Raw genomic sequence first — 23,016 nt, 5'->3', positions numbered from 1 at the left:
CAGATGGCCCAAGTCATAGATTACTGTCTTGTCACTAAATCTACTAGCCTGTGCCCCAAGTTTACAGGAAAACAAGTATTTGCTGTGGGAACAGCGAGGTGGTACAGGCTATGTCATATGGAACAGGCAGCACTTCTAGCTTCCACCTGTTAAATGCCTTGGCTCCAAAGACCATTTTATCTCAGGAAGTATTGACCAGATTCCTCAGAGCTAGAGTCTAAGAACAGAGTCCACAGAAAAGAGGAGCAGGACTAGAATTGCTGGTAGGAAAGGGAGAGTCAGGATTATGAGGTGGGAGGAGAGAGTTCCAAGAAGGCAGTGTTATCGGACCCTGTCTAGTCAGGCCCCAACAAGGGTCCTCCCGCCCAGTGTTGTTTGAGCCCATAGAAGGAGACCAAGTTCGGTTCAGAAGCAAAGGAAAGCTTTCTTCTTTCATCGGAGGATGGAGAGGTGGATGCTTGGGCTCTAGAGCAGAGGCTGTGGGCGGGGCTGCCTTATGGGGATCTCGTTAGCAGGGAGGGGAGGGGGCGGGGATCTCACCACCTGCAGCAGCTGTGGCTCAGGCTCCAGATTGCAGTGCCTGGTGCAGCTTCTCCGGTCATGGCCCGCTGCCGCCATCTTGAATTGAGGTGTGTGCAGTGCTTCTCCACACAGCTTACCAAGCTGGGGTGTTAGCACAGCGGTTCTGCGCTGGGAACTATAATCCGATGTGTTAGGTGCAAGTCCTCTGCATACAGCCCACTGCAGGCAAGGAAACTAGATGAAGCACAAAATAAGAGGTTAGACCTTATCACCTGGATTCCATCTTATATTTTCCAGGGACCCCAGTGGGCTTTAGATTTGAGTTTGGCTGGAAGAATATCATGGATTATCTTCAAGAAAGCAGTTTTATAGAGTTTCTTCTGTAGGACTCTAGAGCCTTTGGGCTGGGCTTGCGAATAGAGAGGGCTGACAGTGAAGGGGGTGAGAGAAAAGGCTGTTACGCATAGCCGTGCTGTTGAGTTTTGCACAAGGGCACCACGTCTTGGGGGATGTAATTCACATCATAAGCAATATAGGTTTGACATTTGTTATGGTGATTTTTCCTGCAGATGTGATAAAGTGTCTTGTTCAAAGAAACTCAGTATGTTATCACAGTTTTCTGACATATGGAAGTAAAGTGCCTTGAGGAATGGGTGCCTTTTTCTAATTCACACAGAGGCACCAAATGGGCTATTAGTGGCCCTGAGGAAAAAAGCATGGTACTGGAAGCCATTGTATACCATAAATGATATTAAAGCAGTAGAATCAATGAAATACTCTAAGGAGAATTTGTTTATTTCTTACCCTTATCAATACTGTGGTTGAGATGGAGGCATTGAAGATTAGTATTTTTATGTGGAGGATAAAAGAGGATCATTGGAAATGAATCTTTCTCTTTGTTTTAACCTGTATCAGAATGCAAGGACTTTTTATGTTCTGAAAAGGGTTTTCTTTTGCAATCCTAGCTTGTCCTAACTCCCTCCCACTAGGGCATGAGACCATTTCCCATGGTTGCTAGATGAGACTTGAAAGTGGCAGGAGAATGGAAAGTGGGAAAGAATCACTACTCAAGTCAAAACCACTTGGGTTGCCTGTGAAACCCTTGATTGTTTCAAAAGCATCATTCAAAGCACAATAAAAGTAAGTTTGACTTTTAATCGTTACACCTTAGGTAATGAAGGGCCTCTAATAAAATTCTCCCAATTTATTCTTTTTCCTATATCCTTGGGAAAAGATTTAGGTGAGTGAGTTGAGTTTAAGGCAAATGGAGCCATAGCACCAGTGAAAAAAAAAAGTCTACTAATCTTTCTTGCAGTAGAGTTAGTACTGCCAAAAAAGGGGTACCTAAGCGATTATATGTAGAGAACAAACACTCTAATCTTGATGTTATGATGGGGGACATTTCACTGATTAACTTTTTGAATAACTAGTTTGCTATCTACTAACTTTGAAGTATTTCTTACAAAAAGATGGCTGTGGGAAGGTTATATTCAAACACACCTGGATAAATCACCCATTGTTTCAGTGAACCCAACTGTTTTTTTCTATCTGATAAATAAGTGACTCACTTAGCCTTGGAGCAGTAGAAAGACTTACCAAGATCATTAATTACATTTTCCCATCATGTAAACATTTGTGTCCGGGAAGGGCTGTAGTGGGCAGTGCTGTGAATTGAGAACAGACAGGCTGTCCTGTTTGTCTTCTGGGCTTCTAGGTTGACTGCATAGGTGTGCTTGACTTTATGCAGTTTCTATGAAAAATTCTGCATATCAAAGAACACAGTGAATTTACGTAGGAGCTTATTACATAAAGGAAAGATTAAGGGATGTGTAAGAAAAAAAAATTTAAATCTGTTTTACCATTTGAGATTTGCATTTCCAACGGATGCTTTTCATTCTATAGCTTTCCACTTTAGGGCAGGATCTAAGTCTGATTTTCAGAAAACAGTCATCAGAATTAGTTGGGGGAGCTTGTTAAAAATCAAACAGAAAAACCAGCAGATTCTTGGGCTCCCACCCCAGATCAACAGACTTGTCATTTCTGAGGCCTGGGAAACTGATTTTAACAAGTTTCCTGACCCCTCCACCTCCCCCAGGGTGACATGGAACACGTTAATATATTTATGGTCTCACATTCTGTGTTGTTTCTCTGGTGGGGGGAAGGGGAAAGGGGGGCGGAGAGAGAGGGAAAGAGAAAGAGAGAGGGGGAGAGAGAGAAGGAGAGATTGATTGATCCTCAGTTTTGTTCCAAACCATGAACAAAGAGAGTAACCTCTCTTGAAGGTTCCTTCCCTCCTGAAATGAACAAGGAAGCAGTTGGAGAAACCCCGATTGTGTCTGTAAAGGGCACATAACTGGTTGTGTGGGCTGATAAGCCTGGGGCTGAAAATATTTGAAAATGCAAATTTGCAAAACGATGACTTGCATGGATATTTAGAATTTTTTTTAATAAGTGGGAGCACACTATCATAGTTCGAATCCTAGTAAATTAGAATTTGTGACTATTTATAAATAAATATAAACTCGATTCTTGTCTAATAAGATATTTGGAATTTTAAAAAAAATCTGCAAAATATCCAAGCCAAGAGTTGAACATTCCAAGGTTTCATAAATTAAGGGTTTAAAAAAATATGTAAATTCTTGAATTCGGCCATTAATTGTGCCTGTTAACAGGCTTTTATAATGCTAACTAGGTAATATAGGTACTATATAATTTCTCTTCATCTCATCTCATCTAATTTATTCATACCCCTATACATCTTAATTTACATTATATGCTGTATAAAATCAAATGTCATTACAATATTGTCTTTTTAGACTTTTCACTGAAGTTGTGTCTACCTGACAATCTGAATCTAGCATTCTCAATCCCTTCATGAAATTGGACATGAAGGGAAATCAACTTAGGTGGCTAAAATGAATAGGAAACCTTTCATGAGAGTTGTGTTTGTGGTCTCCAAGTTCCCCCTGCCTGTGGGCCTGGCTCTGGACTCTGGATGGAGGTTGAGGGGAGGGGTCTCTTGGGGATTCCTTCTTGGTTTACTACTGTGGTGAGGCTGACAGCAGCTGCTTTCCCAGGCCTGGAGGCTTCCAACCTTGGGGTGATGTGCAGTTGCACTCCCTTGTCCAGCCCATCATGACTTCCTGTTCTTTTTCTGTAATGTTTTTCAGATCCGTTCCTTCCTGTTGCTTTCCCAAGCCTGATTCTGGTCCAGGCTCTAATTACCTCACACACACCTGCACTCTACTCACATCCTCTTTCCTGTCTACAACTTTTCCTCTCACCATATTTTTTTTTCACATAGTTGTTAGAATCCTCTTCCTTAAGCATCATTTCCATCACACTCCTCCTCCAGCAGCTTCCAACTGCATCAAATCCAAGCTCCAGGTCCCCTCTCATTGCCTGGACCATTATCTCCTTTATAGCTGGACTCCACTCCAGCCAAGCAAACGTCCTGACACTGTCTATACAATGCTACAACACACGGTTAATTCAGTCAACTCTGTCAGATCTTCAGTTAATCATCTGGATGTTTTGTCTACAAGACGCCAAACATCTGGATTGACTGAAGAAATCTACTGTGTTGATGGAGGTTTTTTTTTTTAAACTCAGTTGACCAGATGTTTTGGCATTATGTAGACACATCACTGTCTCCTACATTTGTCTTAATGGCTTGTCCGTATAACTTTCTCTTCACCTGGAACAGGACCTGTCTCCTCGATGCCATGTTCTCCCTTCCCTCCAAATTATGGTCAGAATTCCCTCCGCCGCAAAGCAGTTCTAGATTAATCCCACTAAACCACAATCTTGGTTCCTTCTAGCACTCACTCAGTTTTTACATATATAATTCTTTTCAACTGAAATCAACGTGCTGTGTTTTTATTTTGGAGTGTCAGCCTCCTTCTCTACCTGCTGGATTGTAAACTCTATAGTTATATTAGAGGTGTATTGTAAAACAATCTGGTTTGTGTAGCAAGAGGCATGGTAGTCTAGTGATCAGCTGAAACTCTGGATTCAGTCTTGTTTTAAATTCTAGCTGCTTTGCTTCCTGTGTGACCTGGACAAATTACTTAACTTTGCTAAGCCTCAAGTCTCCTCCTCATTTGTAAAATGGAGATAATAATAGAGCCTACCTCATAGAGTTGTTTATGAGGATTAAAAGGATTAATACAGATAAAGTGCTTAGAAGAGTGTCTGGCATAAAGTAAGTATCTGTTAAGTGTTAGCTCCTATCATTATAAGCTTTGTAAAAGCTTGGTTTTCTTGTTTATTCCTTCTTTAGTCTGTGACAGCTAGGTAGGTAAGGCAGCTGATATCGTTTCCATGTGAGAGAGGAGAAAACTGATATTAAGAGGTTATATAGTTTTTCTGTTAAAGCAGTTGCATGTCTGAAGCCTTATAGCCTTGCGTTCTACACATTGCATGTTGGCCCTCAGTTCTTTCTAGTCTCAGGAATTAGAATATTGCTTTCTATAAAGAGCAGGTACTCAAGGAAGCCATATAGGTATAAATGGGTTTTCCGACAGAGAGGTTTTCCCAAAATGGTCTTTGGATCTGTGCCCACCTGTGACAAAGTGGCTTATGTTAAAATGAGAAAAAGACAATGTAGTAAGGCTTTCCTAAAGCTAAATTTATTCAAATGTTAGAGCTGTTTCTGAACTGAAGTTATATCCTTCCTTCATTTTTAGTGTAAAAATGTCCTAACTTTATGAAATGATGGTAATATTAAGTGATAAAATATGGAATAACACTATATTGGATCCTGTTTTTTCACGGGGGGGGGATATACTGGTTTATTTATTCATTCAACAAATATTTATTAAATGTCTGCTCTTTGCTAGGCATGGTTCTAGGCACTGGATCAACAGTGAACAAAACTGACAAAAATCCTTGTCCTTGTGGAGGGCATTCTATGGTGGGAGGTGATTGATAAACAATAAGTAATTAACATCTGTAAGGCTCGGTTTCCTCATCTGTAAAATGGTAACAAGGGCCCATACCTACTTCATAGGGTTGTTTGTAAGTTAAATAAGTTAATAAGGCAGGGTGCTTAGGAGTTCATAGTGCCATTGAATATAATTAGAGAGGGAGATTGAGAGGGACTGAGAATGTGGGGTGGGGATGGGCTGCAACTTTAAAGTAGAGTGGTTACTGTAGGCCTTATGGAGAAAGGGCCATTTGAGCAGACTTGAAGGAGGTGCGGGAGTCGGTCATTTGGACATCTGGTGGACGAGTATTCCAGGTAGAGGAACTGGCCAGTGCAGAGCACCTGAGATGGACCACACCTAGCTCATCTGATGAAGTGCTGGACAGTTGGTGTGGCTAGTACAGTGAGTGATGGGGAGTGTAGTAAGGGAGGAGGTCAGAGATTGAGGGGAGGGTGTGGTGATTATCTAGAGCCTCATAGGCCGTTGTGAAGATGTGGGCTTTTACTGTGAACGAAATGGGGAGCCATTGAAGGGTTTTGAGCAGAGAAGTATAACAATGTGATTTATGTTTTAAGAGGTTTCACTTGGCTGCTATGTTGTTAATAAATTTAGGGAAATAAGTGTGAAAGCAGGGAGACTGGTTACGGTGCTTTTATAAATAGTAGTCCACATGAAAGTTTATGGTCCTTTTGACCAGGGTGGTAGCAGTGGGAAGTGGTAAATAATGGTGAAATTCTGGATATATTTCGAAGGTAGAGCCAACAGATTATCATAACAGACTGGATATAGGGTGTGAGATGAAGACTGGAATCCAAACTATTTGGCCTGAGTAACTAGAAAAGTGGCATTGCCAATAGGGAAGATGGGGAAAAGTGCAGGTGAAGCAGGTCTGGTGGAGGAAGGGCTAGGACGTGTAGGTGAGTTCAGTTTTGGACATGTCAGGTTTGATGGGACATGAAATCCACATGATGGTCATTAGGAAACTTCACTCTGAAATGGACCTAGGTCTCACAAAATAACATGTATAACTTTTCTAAATTAATTCAAAAATCACTTGTTGAATTCTTTAGTTGCTTGGGAGATAGCACCCATTCTTAGTCTATTCATTTACACCAATAATATAGTAAAAGTTTAGAACAGAGATAAAGTGGTCACATACCTCTTACCCTGAATAAAATATTTTCTAAAAAATTGCAAATTAAAGAACAGTTTACTCACATCATACAAAAAAGAGGTAATTCACAAATTTTAAGTTTATTCATAACCGTTGAGAACTAGCCATAGAATATATACTACTTTAGTCATTTATTTTTTTTACATGATGCCCTTCATTTCAAATATATTATTAAAACACTTGAATAATAAAGCTCCAACTAGATTAGTCAGAAAATAAATGGGAAAGTCACTTAAGAGTTTTCTGCTCTCAAAATTATCCTGATTATTAAAAAGTTCTGGAACTGCAGCAATGATTATCATTTCTGGCATCATGGAATGAGAAAATAACAATTTTCTAAAAGACAAAGAACACCTTCTTTTTGACTGGTGCTCTGAAGAAAGCCTCCCGAATATGTTTCTGCTGATCAAATAACATGAATTAATATCATGATCTGAACTTAAAGGAATAATCCCGAGCAGATGTGGAAGAGAGAGACCAGATTCCTGTCTGCATTTCACTTAGAAGCCAGTCTTCCCTCCAGGTAGGATTCTCCATCCCTAACCCAAAATATCTTCCAAAAAAATATAAATGATGGATTTGTACATTATCACTTACAGAGAATAATTCAAAGAACTATAAATACATTTCCTTCCTTTCTCCCCCCTCTTTTTTTTTTTCTGTGAGATTTGGACTAAACTGAGGCAAAAAGATGAGCAGAGGGAAAAATAAATGTGAGCCAAGTGACTTTGGAAAACTCCCTCAACAGAGAATCTAAAGGTACAAACTAGTTATAAAAAGCATAGGGTGCAGATGTTGCTACAATTTAGAACTTCACCAAATTGTCTAAAGTAATCACATAAAAGAGAAATACTCTTGAAGGTTGTCATCTTGGAAAAAGGTTAAAAACCTTTGTGAGTTCTTTAGTGCCAGTGCAAGAGTTACTACATAAGCTTTTAGCTAGCCATGAAACAGAATGGGAAAAATAACCAGCTGTATCCTGGAGCTACCTTTGGTGGCTTGAAATCAGCCATGGTGAGAGTATTTACACCACAGAAGTCAGCAAATGATGCAAATCAGGGCTTTTCTTGCTTTCTGTTTTTTTAGGGAGCCAATTTAGCTGTGTACCACTGAAAACTCTGCACAGGGATTAGCACAACCCTTAGCATCTGTGACAAAGATGTTCAAGTATAGCTTTGTCAAGGAAGATTTGGGGGAATAAATGAGTATTCTCTCTACAAGCAGGGGACTTCTAATACCCATCTTAGTAAGATTTGGTGTTTTATTTCTCTAGGAATTCAGATTTCATCGAATCCTTATTAGAAAGGATTTCTCTAAAATATGGCTCCTGTTTCACCTCTCTTCATTAAAAGCTAAAAGAAAGGAGATAAAATATATGTGAGACAGGAAAACCTCCTGGTCTCTAGTAAGCAGAAGTGGTACCCCATGATAAACTGTATAGAGTCACTGGAAAGGAGTCAAAGCTATAGAGAAACCAGACCTGCTTTTTTTTTTTTTTTTTTTTTTTTTTTAATTACGGTGTTAAAGAATGTAACCCCTCTTAACTTCTCTACACCCCGTACATACAAATTGCTTATACTGATACAACCCTCAATGGTAACTCACTTCACACATCCATTTTCTTTCTTGTTATCGCCAAGATTAAACAGCATGTTGGGGCAATATTCTGCATTTATCTAACCTTTTCCATTCAGGCCACAGTGATACAACAGCACAGGTTTATGTACCTCACACGTCAGATCCTATCAAGAGACTTGGTAGTGACAGTTTGATAAGGACACCATAGCTTATTGAACTTGTTCTAAAAACAACAGCAGCAAACCACTCATCTCCTCACACTTTTTAATGACCTTTTTCTATGGTGTCCCCATTTTTAGATGCAGCAGATGCATTACTGACTGCGTGGCCACAGAGCATACAGAGAGCTGAGGGCATGTGATAATGTGTGTTTTGATATTATACCATTAAAAATTCTAGAGCGATCTGCATTTCTTCAATTACCTATTGAGAAAGGAGAGGTCTAGAGTTAATTTTAACTTTCACCTCGCTGACAGCTTCAACCAAAGTGAAAAAAATGGCTTGTCAGAAAATGAGAAAAAACAATTGCCAGGAGTTGCTTTTCTTTCTGTTCTCCACAATGCCCAGCATCACCATAGATAACAAAGGAGATGGCTACCAGACTTCACTGTTTCAGGATAACATCCCTAGGGCAAGTACATAGAGAAAAATAAATCCAAATAAATATAAAATTAGAATGAACTATACAGGCTAATTGTCTTACGTTTTCTCTTTTTTTGGTCTTTGAACTCATTTTATTTCATTTTTGCAATTCACATGGCCCAAAAACGTTCCTGTGACATTTCCAAAGATTTTACTATAAGCACATTTAATACTATATATGACAGATAATTTAACCATGTTCTTAAGCTTTTAAAAAATTGTTATTGCTACTATTCAGTTAAGTTCAAAATGAGTTTTATTATCATGGTGAAATTCTGGTAAGATTCTAATCTCTGTAGAATTTCAGATCTTTCTGCTCCTTGCAATTTAAAGCAGGATGAGGCGCGTTCAGTCAACCTGTTTTAATTTTTTCAGTTATCTTCTAAACCTGTGAATACTAGTCTTCTGGCTGTGCCCTAGAGGCCTGTGGTCCCCTCTATTTTAGGGATAAAACCACACTGTTTTAGGTGGACACAGTCTTGGAGGAATGGTAGAGAAACCTACGGGGTACTTCAATACAAATAGATCCAGTGGTAATACTTTTCATAATAAACAACAGAGACTTTGTGAGTTTAGAAAACAACAACATTTTGCTTTGTGAACATCTGTAATACAATTGATATTACAGCGGTGAGGGAAAGATAGGGCACATTTCCAAACACTGGCTTATTTGTGGTGGCTTAGCATCTGTTCCCCAGAACACCTTTATCATATCCCTCTTTTTCTCTTTGGAACGTTCTCCTACTTCTGAAGCCAAAAAGAAAGGGGGTGTCCTTCTGTCTTCTCACCTCAGGTTCTAGATCATAAAGAACAAATTATGAAATATTTCAGGCATACCAAAATGTAAAGAGAATAATGAGGCTTGACTACCCAACATCTATCTTAAGAAATAAAACATTACAAACACAAATGAAGCCCCCTGTGTATTCCTTCTGCCTCCTCAGAGGTAACCACTAGTTTTTATGTTTTTATACTTTTGCTACATGTATACATCTGTAAACAATATATAATGGTGAGTTGTGTGTTTTAAATTTTTATATAGGAGGTTGCCTATTCCTCACATTATTTTTAAGATAAACTAGTACACACAACTCTGGTTTATTAATCTTCACCGCTTACAAAGTATTCCATAGCATGGATGTATAATAACTTATTTATCCACTCTTTGGTTGATGCTTCAATGTATATTTAGTACAGGTCCCCTTGAGCAATGTGTGAGAATTTCCTTAGGCAACAGACCTAGGATTAGAAATTTTGGATCACTGGATATGAACATTTTTAACTTCACTAGATATTGTCAGTCTCCAAAGATTGGATCACCAGCAGTGAAGCCAGCGGTCTGTTTAACAAGCCTTCTATGATCAAAGTTTCAGATCCATTAGTCTGGATGGGGATAATGGTGGTGGGTAGTATGGCAGGAATTTGAATTTCTAACGTGGCTGTAAGTGATGCTGCTGCTGCTCTCGTGTAGCGTCTGGGGCTACGTTGTGAGAGCAAGCGCTCTAAAGAAAGCCTTTTGGATTCCACTTCAAAAGAGAGAGCTGATGAGACACTACCTGAAAAGACGTGGCTGGTGAGGTTTACTAGGTAACTGGAAGTTAACCTGTGGTATAATCTTGGCATTCAGATTCTAGAAAACACTGACTAAATAGTACAGATAATATATAGTAAATAACCAGCATGACTGATTGTCATAAAAGGCTAAATTCTTAATAAGCTCTATTGCCAGGATGGGACCTCTGCATGTGCTCCTGCCGTTGCTGTGCTGAGAAGGGCAGAGGAGTGAGCCGGTAGCCTGGGGTCAAGCCAGGGTGTGCAATAAGCTTGGCTGACATTACTTAGTGTGTTATTGTCTTGACTGCATTGGCCTAGACGCAGGCGTGAACATTCACTTAGGGGTTTCTTAAGATTTAAGGCTATTGAGTCTTACTGATTTGGCTATTTTTAGATATTTATATGCAAAACAAAACCATCAGTCTTTTTATTACATAATTTAAAAATCATATTTCAAAGTTAGTGCTGTGGTAACAGAATGCCAAAGAGGTTTCCCTTAAATATTCTTTCTGTAAAGGTGTCTTATAAAAAATCTTGAAAACGAAGCCGTCACATATTTTAGGGTAAAAAGATACAAACAGATTTGTACATTCTGCAAATGGTTAACATGTAAACTAGAAGGAAAGTGATTTTATTTCAGATTTAGCAATATAAAAGCTCAATTGGGGAATAAAAACACGTACCAGTAACCAAAAGCATTTGCTTACATCATTCCACAATTTACATAACAAGATAATTGTTTTTCAAAACCAGACGACAAGTTCAAAAATGCTTCTTCTCACACCCTTAAGTGATGCTGTTGGGAACAATGGCTGTTTTAAGGCCATTTATTGCAGGCACATTTCCAGCTAGTTCTGGTTTATCATCACTCTCATTTTATCTTCTTTCTTTTTTCTCTCTCATCAGCTTTTTGCTTTCTTCCCTTCTTCTTTTGTTCACTGGATTCCGAGGATCATAGATTTCAAATGTGTCTGAATCTTGCATGCTTGCATCTTTCACTTTTCTGCTTTTATCCTCAAACTGAAGTACATGCGACATCCTAAAGTGGGAGAGAGATGGTTCACTGATTTTTGCATGAGAACTGAAAGTAGGAATTCTACACTACACTTGTCTTGGCATGATGAACCAAAAGGGTACAAAACACCAAGATGGGTTTATTGTTTACTGGTGCTTATACCACATGGATGCCAACTTCTCAGAAAACACTTAAATTTGAAAAACATGTCTGGAGTTTGTTTTGTTGGTTTGTATTTCTAGTAGTGAGTCTCTTTGCTTCAGACTTCACTCGAGGTTCCTTTCCTGATGGGAGGTTAAAAGAGTTCTACCCAGAAGTCTTCCTTCAATTAAACTCAGAGAACATTCGTCCAGCTTCCTTTAAAGAGCACACTCAGCCAGGTTGCAGAGCAAAACTCCCGACATTAAACCAGCCCTATCTGGTTTTGTTTTGTTTTCAGTAGTTAAATGGGTCAAGTAGGGAATGTGTTCAGAAAATTCCTGTTCAAATGGTGTTATGAATCCCTTTTCTGGGGAATTGCTGAGTTTAAAAAATTTTTTGTACAAAAAGAAACTGAGCTTTTGGCACGGCTCCATGGACTAACCTCCTCCTCCTACTGTTGATTACAGCAAATCTAACCACCCTGCTTTCCTACTTTATCAAATGCTTACTGGTCTTAAGGTCTCAACATGTGCTTGAATCCTAAGTGGTTGTAAGCTGGCTATGCTTAGCAGCAGAGAAATATGTAAGTGATTAGCTCTGCCTCCCATTAGGAGGTGCCGGGAACAAATAGGGAGGTCCCAAAACCAGATTCTAGGGCAGGTGAATGAATTTGGAAAGAGGAAAGATCAGTTTTTATATATAAACAAAACTACTAAGGCTTTCCCCACTAAATATTTAAGCAGTTTTAAAAATAGGCGCACCCAACACTTTATCACAGCAGATGGGGATAAACCGCCTGAAGGGTTAACACTCCCCACATGTCAGTTGTAACTTGCAGATGAAACCCACATATTACAGTGATTTCTGTTTCCCTATATGAGCAGGGATTGGGCAATAGGTACTAGCAGAGATTCCCCTACCCTTTCTTCCTGCAGTACCACAAATGTGGAGGGAAGTTTACTTTTGTTAAAAATTCCCATGGATATACTTAGATCTTGAAGAATCCTAAAACGATTTTGTGAGGGAAATGAAATGTTACAATATTAATGATACTACAATTGCAAAGAGTTTGGTAGGGTTGACTGTTCACCAGGTTGACAAGTTTTATCTTACCACCTCTTCCTTCCCAGAAAAGCTCATTAGAATGCAATGAGTATGAGTGACATTATGATGTGGATGAACTAGAGTCTACTCTTATTTACTGAGGTAAAGCACATCTGCATTTCTATACTTTATTATTAATAAAAATTATTTGCATCAGATTTCATAACATGCAATATCACACATGAGAACTGCTGACTTTTTATATTTCCATGGACTTAACCTTGGAAACAACCTCATTTAGAAAGTGCAGCATAGGATTATTGCTTATTTAGATGGAGTACTCAGAGTCTGATTTTCTTGTGCTTTCAATTTTCTACACTGTTTGAGTATTAGCGTCTGAGAATAAAACAAGCCCCAACTCCTAGCAAAAGGATAATTATTCTCCAGCCATGGTAGCAAGTGACCACTATAACCAGACTGAATCAATCAAACAGGATTTAATCAATTACTGGTGACTTGCCTAGTCCAAAATGATCAGTGGTAACTCACTTCAGTAAATACACCTCTGAAAGCCAAATAATCAGTGACAGCCTCATGCTTTTGAAAGTTGGCCAATCAGTGGCAGACCCAGGCCAGTGACATGCTTCTGAAAGCCAGCCAATCACCAGCAGTCTCTCCTGAATAATGGTGCTTCTGAGGCTGATATTAACCCCTAAACAATCCCTGACCCCAAAACTCTACGTAAGGTTTGCAACCTGCTTTGCTCAGAGAGACTGTGTCTAAAAGCAAGCTCTTTCTTATTAAAGTAATAAATTGAGCTTTTTTTTTTTTTTCAGGTATTGAGAGGTGGTCTTTTTCTTTGATACTCCTTACAATCTATGCAGCATTCCCTAGAGTGAGCTCTTCAGAAATTGTAAGTGTATTACCACTGATGAGGACTAAGTTTAGAAGTGTGGCGGGACTGTCCTGTTAAAGGTCCTTATCACACGTCATGGGGAGCCCAGACTCCTACACTGTATTTCGGTAAGTGTGCAGCGGCTTTCCAAATGATTTGTGCTGATGCCTAACCCCAAACCAGAAAATAGCTGGAATCTTATTCCCTTCAAAACAATTTTATTCAATACTCCTATGCTGATATAAAAATACAAAACCCCCTATATTAGTTAACGTATTAATACTTTTCCATATACACATTCTTCTATTTTAAAAATTATCCCTTTCTCTGCCCCAAAAGACAGATGGGTCTTTTGTTATAATCATTTCTAGTAGGGACTGTCCATGTTTCAAAAATGACTTTACCAGAATTTGTCAAATAAAACCATAAAAAGGCAACTTCCTCCTTTCTATGACATGAGAGGATCTTACAACTACTAGATCTAGTTGGCTTTGGTATAAGAAATGAAATCTAGACATGGGAACAACAGCACAAAGTCCACAAAAAGAAACAGATTTTCCTACAAATCTGAAAGAACAGAAAGCTGTAAAGTAGCTGTCTTTTTCAACTGTTTGTTTCATACACCACTGCACTAAACAAGTCCAACATTTTGATTAATAACAAACCTAAACCCAGAGGAAAGAAGGGGCTATCAGCTTACAAATTACTTCAGCTTTAATATCATAATGCTTAGCATGGCTGGTTACTCAGCATAATATTTAATCTTTAATTGAAACAAAAACATAATCAAAATGCTTCACCCATTTATCTTTCAACATGCTTCGGTCACTTCATTTTAAAAAGCAAAACAAAACAGTTATTATGATTTTCAGCATAATAAACTCCTGACCTGTGTGACTCCATAAATCACAGACTGCATGAATTGAAAGCATGCCCACATTTTACAGCCTCCTGTGAGAATACACATGCAGACTTATTATACAGACTTAATTCAAGTACATAAGGTCTGGTAGTTTACAGTCTTGTATGTACCAATAACTCAATACTATCCACTCTGTGACTGGTCATAGAATTGGCCCAACAAGAGCAGTGAAGCTTTTGGAATCACACACTGATCATTTACATATGAACATTTTAGAACTTGTTCATTTGAAGGCAAAGACAAAAGTTTAGTTCTGATTAATAACAATTTTTCATAAGATCAGATTCTCAAGTAAGAACATTGACTTTAGTGGTTATAGAAATATGGAGGCTTACCATTTTCATAGAGGCTGTGTATGACCAGGCCACTCAAGATGGCAGTTCTCTTGCTCTCTATACATCCCCTGCTCAACAAGTCCCTACTTCACCTACTCACATGACTGATCTTCCCTCTTAATCACAGAGCCTTAACGCTAACTGCCTACGTGTTTGCCCCGTCCCAGGTGGTTATCGTTCTAATGCTTAGACCAGAACCACTCCACCAAGCTAGGTTATCAAAGGGAAACATCTGCCCCACTGACGATTGTTAACCTGAGGGGCTGAGAGGGACATGCTCCTCTGCTGGTTTCCCTGGTAACTGATGAGCCAACCTGACATCAATTCCCCCTATAAATGGTAACCTCCTTCTCCCCTGCAGTAGCTAAGATTGCTGCTGCATCCTGCCTGCTGTCTGCCTTATAGGTGGGGTGTCGCTCCAGGACATTTTGCTTCTGACTTGTAAGGTTCCCTATCCAGTACACCTTGGATGTCTCTTTCGCTGTTTCCAGGCTCTTTCTTTGGTCTCACGGTTGGGCAACTACAAGGCTTGCAGACCTGAGGGGTACAGCCCCAAAACAAGTAAGTTTATTCTTTTTCTTTTCTTGTATGAGACTGTGTGGAATTATAAACAAAAGTAAACAAGAGAGTCTTCGAAAAGGACCTGGACCTTGACTAATTTGACATCCATTTTTAAAAACTCTCATTCAATTGTAAGGTAGATTAAGATATGACAGCAGTTAATATTAATTGGGAAAGCAAGAGAGGTATAATTCTCAGACATACAGTAAGTGAAATATAGAATTCCAATATTAATAAGTCATTTCAGACTGAAATGCATTTAAATTATTTATGCTTGTGTAATATAAACAGCTATCTTTTTCATCAGAAATTCTATAAGACACTCCCCTTTCCAAGTCTCCCTAATATAGGAACTTACCACTCTACCCTTAGATTGCTGTAGGTGTCTTAACTATTTTATGTCTGTACTATTTCTCCTTCCTCTAACCTCCAAAGGTTCTGAAATAATCTTTCTTATATATCTCCTTTTAGCATCCCTTTGACCAGAAACTATCGGCTATTGTAATCCACTGAAATAGCTGAGCCCGACCCTTAAAACCCTCAAATGACTGGATCTTCCTATCTCACCAACTTAATTTTGTTTCTTTCATCAACCCTCACCATTTTATAATTGCCTGTTCACTTAGTTGTGAACATCAGTTATTTGAGACAGTTTGAGTCTTGTTCACAGTTGAGTTCTCAGTCCTCAGAATGGTGATTGGTGCTGGGAATCAAAGCCTTTAAACCCTCTGTATTGGCCAGGACCTCTGGCTAGAACTAGCTGGTTTGCTAACCTAACAGTTAACCTTCTTTTGTGGGCAGGGACTGTCTTTTATTTCTATGATAAACTTTTATTTATTTATTTATTTTGCGGTACGCGGGCCTCTCACTGCTGTGGCGTCTCCCGTTGTGGAGCACAGGCTCCGGACGCGCAGGCTCAGCGGCCGTGGCTCACGGGCCTAGCCGCTCCGCGGCATATGGGATCCTCCCAGACAAGGGCACGAACCCGTGTCCCCTGCATCGGCAGGCGGACTCTCAACCACTGCGCCACCAGGGAAGCCCCCTATGATAAACTTTTAAAATGTCTAACAGGTTCTGCAGAAAGTCTGGAGCTCTTCACAGGTCTACCTTTTCATGACCTCTCATAGCTCAGCACACACTGATTGCTGCTTTTCCACTGCTCTCAGATCAGTGATGGCTAGTTTTTATTCCCTGTAGACTGTGGTGGGCGCATGCCTTATGTTCTTTCCCATTTCCTATGGTACCTAATGTAGAACTAGATAGGATTTCTTTTAAGGCAATATTTCTCAAAGTCTAATCCCAGAGCCCAGCAACAAACGCAGGCTGCACATTACAATCACTTGGGTAGTTTTTAAAACTATCAACACCGGGCCTCCACCTCTAGAGGTACTGATTTAATTGTCTCAGGATGGGGCTCTAGCATCAGTAATCTAAAGTTTTTTTTCCTGGTGATCTAAAAATACAGCCAAAGTTAGGACCACAGCATTAAAGTTTAAGAGTCTTTAGGCTTTCAGCTTGAGTTCATTAGCCATTTGTTCTGGCCCCTTCAGAGATGAAGGACAGCTGGTTCCTAATGACAAACTACTCACATACTTCAAGAAGCTTAAGTGGCTTCTGAGCCTATTTTAACTGAGTAATCTCAAGTGTATTATCCATTTCTTAAATATAGTCTGAGTAAAAGGCAAGGAGCTACACTGAATTATTCATTCAACAAATATTGGAGCCTTTTTATGTGTGAGACCCAGTGTCAGACAACAGGGAAATAAAACCAAATAGGACCCAGGCCCTGCTCTCCTAAAGTGAACAATCTGTTAGGGGAGATGAACACACAGGCACCAGAACAAACGTACATTTTGGAACTGCCTGCAAAATGTGAGGGCACAATAAGAAGAGCATCCTCTGACACAGCAGTCTATGAAGAGCCTTCACATGTCTGGTACTGTCTTCACAATAACTATGTGGGGTAGGTGGGAAGTATGTTATTCACCTCCATTTCCCAGGCAACCTGAGAGATTCATGGTCAAGAAACTTGTAGCTGGTAAGTAGTTGACCAGGTACTTGACTGCATGTCTTCAGAGGTAACAAACTTTCATCTTGTGAAGATGTATTTAACTTCAGGAATAAATCAAAAGTTAATTCAGTGCTAACTCTAGTGAATAGGATAAAAAAAATCAGATCGGGCAGTGCTTATTTTGGAATACAGCATTTTGAAAAGGCAACTATAAAGAGACAAGAATGATAATCTGTGTGGCTCCCAGGCTGGCCTATAATGCAATTAGAAAAGAAGTTCCAAAAATGTCTTGAGCCATGTGGGAGCCTCTTTGGGAAAAGACACCTCTCTACTAGGTGAACACTTGCTTTAAAAAAAAGGCAATTTGGGGCTTCCCTGGTGGCACAGTGGTTGAGAGTCCGCCTGCTGATGCCGCCTGCTGATGCAGGGGACACGGGTTCGTGCCCCGATCCGGGAAGATCCCACATGCCGCGGAGTGGCTGGGCCCATAAGCCAGGGCCGCTGAGCCTGCGCATCCGGAGCCTGTGCTCCGCAACGGGAGAGGCCACAACAGTGAGAGGCCTGCGTACTGCAAAAAGAAACAAACCAAACAAAAAGGCAATTAATTTTCACTGTAAATTTTTATCCCTTTATTGCGTTTAATCATTGCTCTCTGGAATTAGTCCCAATTTCTCCCTATACATCCTAAAATGAAGATGCTAGGTAGGGACACACCGTTCAGCTGGAGGTCCAAGAGGAGCAGAGCCAAAGAGCCTGACACTCTAAGGGTGGATGTCTGGCAGTCTCTTCGCAGGCATCAAATTACTAAGGACTGCCTTTATGATTGATGATGATATCCAGGTATTTTCTGTTACATATATATTTTTCAAAAATTCAGATTTAGCCATGAAAACTGTCCTGTTTTGAATCCTTCAGTGGTTCCCTATTGTCTAAACAGTGAAACCCAAATTTCTTACGTAGCCTCTATGACTTGGCTTTTGTTCCTCTCTCTAAGCTCCTATGTCATCTTCACATCGTATGCTCTAGACATCCTGAATTACTTGCAGTTTCCTGTATAGAACGTGCTCTCTCCTGCCTCCTTGCTGCCTCTGTATGGTGATATACTTCTCTCCCTGCTTCAGTTGAGGTGTCATCCCCTCTGGAAACCAGTCCCTGAATCCTCTCCTGGCCTGTCCTCTTTTTCCAGGAGGGTTAAGGTCCTCTTCTGTACATGTCTTAGTTTAGCCTCCCTCACTAGACTGCAGATGGCTCTGTTTTATTGGCCTTTGTAACACCAGTCACCAAGCCTTGACAAGAAGACTGCCCTCAATAAATGCTGAATGAACACATGTTTCTGGGTAGCCAGTAATCTCTACAAACCTGGTTTTGTTTACCTTTCTCCTTGAGTATCAATAGATAATTCCAAATTATTTAGCAATTTCAGTTGACCCTTGAACAACATGGATTTGAAATGGGCAGGTCCACTTACATGCGGAGTTTTTCAGCAGTAAACACTATAACACTATATGATCTGTGGTTGGTTGATTGTGCAGATGTGGAACTGTTTCTATGGAGGAACCAGGTACCTGGAGGGCCAACTATAAATTATAAGCGGAGTTTCAACTGCACGAAGTGTGGGTGCCTTAAACCTCCACGTTGTTCAGGTGTCAACTGGATGTTTATAAGCCTTTCAGATAATTAACTCTTCTTTCAGACTCTACAATACTAGAGAAAAGGCTAATAGTCTAAGACCTAAAATAACATATTTCCACCACCATTAAGTTTACGCTATAAAACTCCAACAGATCTTTCTCAAATGAGCCAGTTAAACTGCCTAATGATTGGTATTTGTCTTCTGTACGCAGCCTTAGAGGTATAAGGTAGGGAAAAAATACATATATTGTCCTCAGACAGCCTTCCTCTACTTGGGTTGAAAGGCCCTGCCTTTCTTTGTGAAACTTTGTCACCTACATAATTTGTCTTTAGTATAGTGTGTTGACAGCTTCTCATTTCTCTGTTCGGTTAGAATTCTTAAGAAACCCAACTAAATAATCCCTGATTATTACTTAAGTTATCGTTCTTAAGGGACTATGGATAGAAACTTAAATGATCTAGTTTATAAGTTTTCTTTTTTTTTTTTTCCTTTTGGTGGGAGAGGGCTTGAAAGGAGGCTTGTATTTGAAAAGCAAAAACGGGCTTTTTTTAAAAGAAATTTCAGTGAGACAAAATAATTTTTAAGTTTAACCCACATTTGATCCTTTGAAAAAACCACACCCTGCTCTGTATCAGAGATGGGCCACAGCATACTTCTGTCCATGTCACTTCTCTGGAATGCCCTACGACCTCCTTCCCACTGGTTTATGTCCCCTGAGCTTCCAAGGCCCAATTTAACTGCCATTTCCAACTAAAAATCTGACTGCCTTGGGCCTCAGGACCTACTTCTGCCTTTGAATTTCTCTAACACCTTTTATGGAAGCTTTTGCGGATTGAAGTCAGAAGACCTGGGTTTGAGTTAAAATGCAGTCATTCGGTGTTTCTGTAGGAAAGTCACATTGCTCTTCAGGTCTCTGTTTCCTTATCTGTGAAGAGGGTATGGTAGTAAGCACCATATTTACATAGTTAGAACGAGGTTCAAACATCATGCCTCCAATTGTGGTCCAAATACTTACCATTTTAACTTATTTTGTATTTTGTGTGTATGGGTGTTAATATAAAGTGATCTTGTATATATTTATCATTTTTATACTATTCTATTAAACTTCATACCCTTTTTCAAAGTGTTTTCACGTACATTATCATACAAAACTTATTTGATCTCACTTAACTGTAGGTTTATATGTGTATTTATAATATGTCCTGTCTACACTACGCCATAAGCCATTGAAAGGGCAGAAGCTATTTATTGATTGAAAGAATTATAGAAATCTTATTTTTACAACTTTCATAGCATGATTAACATACATTCACTGTCTTTGTATGTTTTTTCTTTGTGCAAAGTAAAGCAATCCTTAGAGGCAAAAAGAAAAAACAAAATTACCTGTAACTCCATAGCTTATCAATAACTACTGTAAACATACAGGCACATCACTTCCTACACTTTGTTCTATGCATGTCTAAATATGTATATACACTTATAGTAAGTCCCCTACATATGAACCTTCAAGTTGCAAACTTCCAAAGATGCGAACGTGCATTCGCCTGTCCAGTCATGTAAGTTAGTTCACGTGTGTGGCGTACATTATCACGTGTGTGCATCCTCTACAAGTGGTTGTGCTCTTGTGTACTTTACTGTACAGTACTGTATAGAGTATAGTAGTATGGTATCTTTATTTCAAGCCCAGGATGTCTGGAAGCAAGTGTAAAAGCAGCTGTGATGTAGCTCGTACTGCTAAGAAGCACCAAGCAATAACGATGGAAACAAAAGTGAAAATAATTGAGAAAGTGGAGAGAGGCAAAAAGATGGAAGACGTCGCTCGTTCTTATAATGAGGAGCTTACTAAAGAAGGCCTGATGGAATTGGAGGCCCAGAGAGAGGACTAAGAGAGATAAGAGGAAGAAGTAACTGAAGAACCAAAGAGATTCATGACAGGAAATGGCAAGGGGATTTTCTTTAGTTGAGGAGGCACTGTTAGTTTTTTGAGGCACAGGACCCGAACGTAGAACAGTACACAAAGGTTGCAGCAGCCGTTCAAAATGCAATCCAGTGCTACCATGTCATCTATGATGAGGAAAAACACAACTACTACCCAGACATCACTGGATCATTTTTTCAAGAGGGTAGATAGAATTGAATCCAGCAAGGAACCAGACCCTGTGCCATCAACGTCAGGCCTGAGTGAGATTGCAGCTTGCCCTCATCTCCTATTGCTGACAATCCTTCAGCTCTACCATCTCCCACCTCCTCTCCCTCTTCCAGTCAGTAACTCTTCTTGCCTCTTCACTTGATGTCAGCCCCTGTATGCCAGCTGTTGTACTGTACTACTGTACTTTTCAAGGTACTGTACTGTAAGATTAAAAATGTTGTCTTTATTTTTTGTTTTTTAATGTATTATCTGTGCAAAAAGTATTATAAACCTATTATAGTACAGTACTATATAGCCGATTGTATTAGTTGGGTACCTAGGCTAACTTTGTATTCATTGCCTAATATTTGGTCCTACAGATAATTTAAAATCCACCTTATATTAGGATTCTTAGTCTTGTTCGAATTTCTACCTTTACAAACATTACTGCAAATAATATCTATGTGAAAAATATTTGGATTTTCTTATTTGTAGTAAATGTTTCGGGGGGGGGGCTGGTTCAACATTCTTTCTTTCAGTAGATTGGTCTTTTCCTTTCAGAAATGACCCTTCCCTACTGTCAGCCCATGTGGTTGGGACTCCCTTGTCCTTGTCTGAGGAAGGGAACACATGGGATAGGCCTGTGCAGACTAGCCAGTGATTAGATCAGGGAATGGGCATTTGAATCCGGCAAGGTCAAACAGAACTGGCTCAGGACTTTTTCTGGAACTATGGGGTTGGCCATAATGGAAACATAAGCCCAGAGCTTCTGGAGGCCACCTCCTGGGTGGGAAGCCTGCCTATGGAATGAGAGGAAAATGGAGCCAGATGACAGAGATTCTTGACATTGGCTGAACTCTGACACAGCTATGCCCTAGCTCCAGTTCTTAAGCTTCCCATGCTGATAAACCCCCATTTTTAGTTGAAGATATTTCTGTCATTTGGAATTATCTTTACTAATGCTTAGGATAAATTCCTATAAGTAGAATTCTTAGGTCAAAGATTTGTACACTTTTAAGGCACTTGATATATATGATCTAACTTCCCTTCAAAAAGGATATACCAATTCATTCATCAACAGAGTGCCTTATTTTGTTTTGATTAATAAACTGATTTTTGTTTTCATTCCCCATCCCCCCCGTAATGTTTTTGGCTATTTGTATTTCTCTTGCAACATGTATATTTGTGTCCTTTGCCCATTAAAAAAAAAAAAAGGGCATACTCATCTTCTCTTTATGGATTTGTGAGAATATATTAAGAATATAAATCCTTATTTATCACATAAACTACAAATAGACTTTGTAGTTTGTCATTTGTTTTTTGAGTTTCACCTCCTATCTTCCTTCTATCTATCCCTCCTTTTCCCTTCCTTCTTTGCTTCCATACAGAACTTTACAGTTTTTTATACAGTGCTAGTGAGTAGTGTCTTCCTTTAAGTCTGTCTTTAGAGTTATACTTAAGAAGTCTTTCCTCACATTAAGACCATGTAAATATCCACCTATATTTTCTTCTAGCACTTTTACAGTTCTTTTTCCACTTGTTAATCTTTTATCAATTTAGAATTTTCTTTTAGTATTTGGGTAAGATAAAATTGTAATTTCTTTTCCCCAAATAGTTACTTAGTTGTCCCAATTTCATTTCTTGAATAATCTACCCTGTACTGTTGCCCACTGCTTCAATTAACATAGTTTTGGCATCTTACTGAGAAAGATCATTACCTTCTTACTCTTAGAAAAAAACATTTCTCAAAATTTATTTTACTTTTATTTTTAGAAGAGGTTTACATTTACAGAAACGCTGACCAGATAGTACAGTTCCCTTATACCCCTAAACCAATTTTCCCTATTACTATCTTACATTAATATGGTACATTTCTTACACTTAATGAACTAACACTGATATCTTATTAAGTAAAGTTTATTTAGATTTCCCT

General features: G+C 39.3%; 1 protein-coding gene across 10 annotated transcripts in view; it reads right to left on the bottom strand.

The window, feature by feature from the left end:
* CWC27 (CWC27 spliceosome associated cyclophilin) overlaps window positions 1-23,016 on the bottom strand; it is a 246,698-nt gene that overhangs the window by 1,972 nt on the left and 221,710 nt on the right. For 5 of the 10 annotated variants that reach the window (XR_012330708.1, XR_012330707.1, XR_012330706.1 and 2 more), the window contains 2 exons: window positions 17,299-17,890; window positions 11,321-11,437 (listed from right to left, as the gene is read on the bottom strand). Coding sequence is in view for 3 of the 10 variants with exons in the window: in XM_073802154.1 (XP_073658255.1) it covers window positions 11,275-11,437 (163 nt within the window). In the remaining 7 variants the exon portion in view is untranslated. Of the gene's footprint in view, window positions 1-540; window positions 757-8,108; window positions 11,438-17,298; window positions 17,891-23,016 lie in introns of those variants that run through there. The other 5 variants (XM_073802154.1, XM_019929978.3, XR_012330709.1 and 2 more) reach the window with 4 other exon arrangements.

Source organism: Tursiops truncatus, chromosome 3 (genome assembly GCF_011762595.2).
Source record: "Tursiops truncatus isolate mTurTru1 chromosome 3, mTurTru1.mat.Y, whole genome shotgun sequence".
Taxonomy (NCBI): domain Eukaryota; kingdom Metazoa; phylum Chordata; class Mammalia; order Artiodactyla; family Delphinidae; genus Tursiops; species Tursiops truncatus.
The sequence above is the reverse complement of the archived record's forward strand: the minus strand, read 5'-3'. Positions and strand labels throughout refer to the sequence as shown.